At 40.0% G+C, this 6,000-nt stretch overlaps 1 protein-coding gene across 3 annotated transcripts in view; it reads right to left on the reverse strand.

Moving 5' to 3' along the window:
* LOC149436928 (CD209 antigen-like protein C) overlaps positions 1–5,774 on the reverse strand; it is a 52,941-nt gene extending 47,167 nt beyond the window's left edge. For 2 of the 3 annotated variants that reach the window (XM_089661248.1, XM_089661247.1), the window contains exon 1: positions 5,684–5,774. In XM_089661248.1, the coding sequence (XP_089517374.1) occupies positions 5,684–5,717 (34 nt within the window). In that variant the 5' untranslated portion in view covers positions 5,718–5,774. The remainder of the gene's footprint in view (positions 1–5,683) is intronic. The other variant, XM_089661249.1, reaches the window with a different exon arrangement.
* Positions 5,775–6,000: the final 226 nt, after the last annotated feature.

A 6,000-nucleotide genomic window follows, 5' to 3' on the forward strand; every position in this document is an offset into this window, starting at 1 on the left:
ACCCTGTATAGGTTCAACCTATGCAGGGTTAACTGATCTTGCAACCCATAGTAATCCACAGGATCAGCTTCAGCGGTTTGCAGCCTGTAAGGGGTTAACTGGGCAGCTCTGTGCTAAAGTTGGAGATCGGCTTCTTCGACCTGAAACCAGCACATGTGCAGTTGCTTCAGGGGATACATATCTTCACGGGATACTCATTTTACCGCTACACTGGTACCGCTCCTTCCTCTCTGGAGGGGTGACACCACATGTTACAGCACCAGGTGACACCTACCCTAGGGACGCCTCTGCTTTTGGACCCCAGTGAGGTTAAATGAGGTTTCTTGCCACCATTTTGCAGGAGGCTGATTTTTGTAGGCAATTTATAAACTAGGAGTGATAACATAATCTTCTTGTCCCCTTTTCCCGTTTTCACCAATGATTAAATTCCTAATTATTAAAGAATACTTCCCCAGCAATGTTGTTATTCAACCTTATGGGCCACAGAATCTTATAAAGAGTAGATAGAAAATAAAACCACCTTGCATATACCTAACGCTAAGATACCAATTTACACGTCTATCAGGTCAGTGTACAATCCTGTCACATTGTGGGATGAATTAATTCCCATGTACAGATACAGCAATTGGATCATTATGGGTTGGGCCAATCAAGATGGCTGAAGGTGCCAAACGCAAAAGAAAAGGCATAGATGTCAACAGAAGGCAAATATTAAGGGTAATTTTTTTTCACACTTTAGGAAAGCCACATAGTCACTTAAATATTTGAAGAATGAGCAAACTAGATTGGGTACATTGGGATTCAAGATAGACGTGAATGTTTTCCTCTTGTGTAAACTGGTGATCCAATATTTTCAGGGATCATGATGAATCGGGACATTTATAAATAGGATCTGCCAATATTTAAGCTCCATGCACACTAACGTTTTTTAAGCTCCTAGAAGCTATTCTGAGCATTTATCTTTCTGCTCCTAGAAGCTAATAGTGTTATCCTATGTGTCTAAGCACACTATTTTATGCTAGAAGCATTTTTCAAACTTCAGCCTCTAGGAGCAGAAAAAAAATTGTTTTTGTAGAGATTTTGGGAGCATTTTCCTAGCAGAAAAAAACGCTGAACGAATCTAAATGCTACTAAAATGCTCCTAATTAGCTTTTTTCAAGCATTTTGTTCTCTTCATATACTTTAAAAACACTCATAAAACGCTAACACTCCTAAACACTACTTAAGTGGTACTACAAGTTTGCACAAAAACACTATTATCAGCATTTTTCATCCAGATTTGTATTCTAGCATTTCAAGCTTATGAAACACTAGTGTGCATGGAGCCTCACCAGAAAGACACTTAAAGTACTTACAGTGCTTTTTAGCTGTGTTCTGACAAACTTTTTGGCATGTTTTCCCAAGCCCAGTTGTTTCTCTTCCTATTTCTGCAGCTCTTATTAGTTCTGGTGATATGACACATATATTGTCTTATCGATCAGTAATCCATATTAGTGTGTTAAGAATGAGTAAAATTGAGAGTTTTTATTTCTCTGAAATTTTAGCTAAAATTTGGGGATTTTTAAAAAATGTCACCATGTTTATAAAATTTACTAATAAAAAAATATAGAAGGTGAAATTAATGCCAGAGCGTGGAAAATGTTGACAATTATCTATGCGCACAATAAACAAAAAATGTCTTGGATTATGGTTCATGAAAAATTAGCAAGCATCCTATGCAATACATAAGGCCAGGTTTTACTGGGTCTGGACACCTTGGATTAATTTCCTCCAATTGTCATCCTTAGGTGGGCTTCCTTGGGGGGTGGCGGTGGTCAAGTCAAGTGGGTCCAGTATTTACTTCTTTCTCCTCACTTACTTTCTTCTTCTGTTTTTTTTCCCTTTTTTCCTTTCAGTTACGTCATCCTCTGCTGTGAGTGGACTAGGCACTTTAATCGCATTTCTTTAGATTGTTTATATAGCTGTTATAAAATTGATATATCTGTTTTTGGTAAATGGAACCTGTAACAGAACCGGACCCTGACTGCACTAGGGTATTTCCGTTAGACTCCCGCTTTCCTGTCCGAACACCGACCACAGACCCCACCACTGTTCAAACAAGACTAGAGACCACCAGTCTTGAAGGAAACCAGGAAATAGACTGCTTTATTTTAACACAGACACAAGATAAGGACACAAGGCGGGGCAAACCAAATCTAGCAACAAGAAACACATCAGCAGACACCCCCCACCAAGCCAATACACAAACACATACATCCCATAATAGTTTGCTCCCAAACAAGACACACAATAGAACAATGGGATGCAATCACATAACACCAAACAATCAACAACCCCCACCTATCTCCTATACATGTCTACACAATATTAGGACATATCACCCTGCACCCCTAACAGGCACAGGGTGACTTACACATAAGAAGGATATGGGGAGCTGAGACAGGGGCCTACCCACCCCTCCAAAGTGAGCTGTGTTCCATGGGCCCCCCACCCAAAGTCACTCCCGTCACAGAACCGTATTTCATAATGTCTTTGTTGGCATTTACTGGATGAATTGGATGTGGGCCTACACCTCTCAACATTTTACTTGGGGATTGGCGCACACCCACCTTTAGCTCTATTGGTTTTTCTTTATCTGTATTATTTGTTTAATAGTTCCCAGTTGAGTGACAGCAATTTACAGCCAGTACTACAGTGATAATTTTTTTATACTTGACAGACAACTTTTGTGCTATATATGCTTTCGATTTGTATGTGGCTTTGTCTAGCTATGTCATCAGAGTTTCTACTTTGGAATTGTCGCTCTTCTACTCATTTTTATGGTTTTTGTAAACTTCCTTAAACAAAAACCATTGATTCTGAAGGTGAAATGAATGTGTTTTTTAAGGAAGATATCTCACCAAAGTTTTTAAGCTTTTATTTAACCCCCAGGAGACTTAGTGCATGTAGTACTTGGTCCCATTATTATCCATCCTGCCATTGCTAAGCAGAATTGTTGGACAGTTTGCATGCCGCTTTCTGACCAAAATTTGTTGGGGCTGTGAGATAGAGCTGTCAGTGCCCTGTACAGTATATTTACTAGCAGCTGGCAGCTCTATCACACAGCTCTGCTGCACTGTTTGTTCATTCATAATAGTAAAAGATTGTTCAGGGCTGCAGGGCTATGTGATTTATCTGCCGGGACTGCGTATGTTTACAAGTAACTGTACGGAGATCACACAGCTCCGCCAGCATGGACTGATCTTTTACTCCTATGAATGAGTGTTCATTCAAAAAAATATAAAAACAGACAGCTTAGAGAGGGCTCAGTGCTGGCTGTAGGTGCCCCCACAGTATTTTCCATAAATTGGAACCACAATGGGGTGGAGCCACAGCCAGCATTAATAGAAATAAAGAGGTGCTTTCAATCCAAAGCAGGGACACTGATCAGAACATGACAAAGTGCTATATGATGTACTAATTACAAGTGGGAGTAATTCTTTAGGGATTCCATGGGCTTTAAATTGTCGCTGAGGGTTATAGAACCCTTCTTTAAACTGTCCTAAATCTGTTCTTTTGCCAAAAAGGCCATCAAAAGCCTCCTTATTTTGTGTTTTTGGTAGGGAGAAAAAAACAAGCAGTGAATAAAGTATACAGTATATAAAAACATTACACAGATAATAGTCAAGCATACTAAAAAAGAAAAAACACCAATACTATTTTCAGCTTCAGCATCATACCCGTACATCACTGGAGTTTGAGCCACTATACTGGGATGATACCTGCATCCCGATATCGTATTTTAGAGCCAACGGTTAGCTCTGTTGTAATAGCAATTGGAGCAGCGGGAGGGGAATCCCTCCTCACTGTCTTCCTCGGCTTTATCAAATTCTCCTGTCCCTCTGGGAGTCCCAATCGACCAGCCAGCACTTCTGCGCTTCTGCAAAGCTGATCCAGTCTTTGCTCGGCTCTATGATATAGTAACCCAAAATTGTTGCCCTTACATCGTTTACAGTTTACTCGTAAACAAACAACGCCCTTTTTAAAAAAGAAAAGCATTTAATCACACCGCTCTTGGTGTAATTAAATGTTTTTAAGGGCAGAGGAGGGATTTGGGGTCTTATTGACCCCAGATCTCTCCATAAAGAGTATCTATCACATGCCTATCACTGTCACAAGGAATGTTTAAACAGCGTGTGACAACAATACATGTGATTTAAAAAAATTTAAGTAACAGTGGAAAAATAAAAATAAAAGAAATGATAAAAAAAATTAAACTGCTTCCACCCCCCTACCCCCACATGCTTACGTGAAAAGCGGATGCACGTGCGCCGTTGCGCACACACGCTAACAGCGATTGTCCCACACATGTGAAGTATTGCCACAAGTAATTTTAGCACCAGACCTCCTCTGCAAATCTAAAGTAATAAGGCTTTTAAAGCGGTGCCTATGGATAGTAACATTTACGTTGTTTGTTGCAGGCGCAATTTAAAAATGCGAGATGTTTGGTATCTACTTATTCGGAATAACGTCATCTTTTACATTTTACAAAAAAGTGGGTTATGAATTGTGGGTTTTTTTGCAATAAAATTAAAAAAATAATATCTTTCCCCAAAATTGCGTTTGAAAAACTGCTAAGCAAATACCGAAACACATAAAAAAATTGCAAAAACCACCAGTTTATTCTCTAGGGCTTCTGTTTTAAAAAAAAATTAATGTTTCTAAGGAATTTTCTAGCAAAAAATATTGATTGTTACATATAAACAAAAAGTGCCAGAAAAAGCCTGGTCTTCAAGTGGATACAAGAAACACTAAAGGAAATCAAATAAGCTACCTTTAACACACCACCCCAAACATTAGGAAAAAAGGGGAGTAGATTGATTTGTATTTCCAGGCAACTATTGCATAAGCAGCTCAATGAATGAGTTTCTTTTTCAAGGAAACGTTGCCAATAGTGAAATTAGTAACTTCACAGTGATATCAGTTTCACCCAAATAATTCCACCTAACACAAGCAGGACTGCTGTTAGAAACCATGGGGCCCCATACAGCCAACCTGACAGGGCCCCCCTAAAAAAAACCCCAGTTTACTATGCTTCAGTTATGAATAAACATAGTGAGTGATTGGTACCAATCACTCATTGTGTTCATTTAGGAAAGGAAAACCTATTTACCGGACCCTTCCCCTACTTTCCATCCTGAAGGATCCTATTGTGGGAAAGAGAGGAGGAAAGCTGGCAGCACTGCGGGGGTGGGGCGCACGGGGGGGGGCCTGGGCAGCATGGAGAAACATATGGTGCACAAGAAGGGTGATGGGTGTGGTGGGGGGGGCAATTACTGGAACAGATCCCCTGCATGGCTCTTTCTGCAGCAGCTGAAATCCAGTTGGCTGGAGAGGAAGAAGCCAGCTTTCAGCTGCTGCAGAGAGATCCATACAGGGGATCGGTTCCAATAATTGCACCCCTGCTGTGCTGATCACCCTCCCTGCCCAATTCCAAATCAGCCAGCTGCCTGGGGCCCCCATTCTGGCCTGGGCCCTGTACAGAAGGACTGGTGGTACCCCCTTATCCATGTCCCTGAATACTATTGATAAACCAGTAATGCGGTTACTTGTCACATTAAGGTTTTTAATAAGGTTGATTGGCAGGATGTCTGCCTCCCTCAGTATAAATAAATTATCATATATATATATATGTATGGATTACCTGAGTTCATCCTCAGATCTTCAGTTTTCCTCATGGCACCAAGCTGAAAAATAGGACTCCGTACTCTGAGCAATCTGTGTCTAAACAAGAAATTGCACAGCACTAGATTTTAATTTTACGGAACTTAAGCAAGTCATTAGGAAACTTAACTAGGAACAAAAAAGGGAAGTATATTCAGTTTTTTAGCTTAATTTTTTTTATTTTAAATATCATATTAAGAAAGGCAAGTAAAGTAAATAAATCAATACAGTACATAGAGAAATACCCTTAACAATGACTACTCAGTGATTTGTTTTAGTTGTCTGGGCCTCATTTAT

The sequence above is a fragment of the Staurois parvus genome, unplaced genomic scaffold (genome assembly GCF_062004578.1).
Source record: "Staurois parvus isolate SC_StPar_1 unplaced genomic scaffold, SC_StPar_1.0 ptg001328l, whole genome shotgun sequence".
Taxonomy (NCBI): domain Eukaryota; kingdom Metazoa; phylum Chordata; class Amphibia; order Anura; family Ranidae; genus Staurois; species Staurois parvus.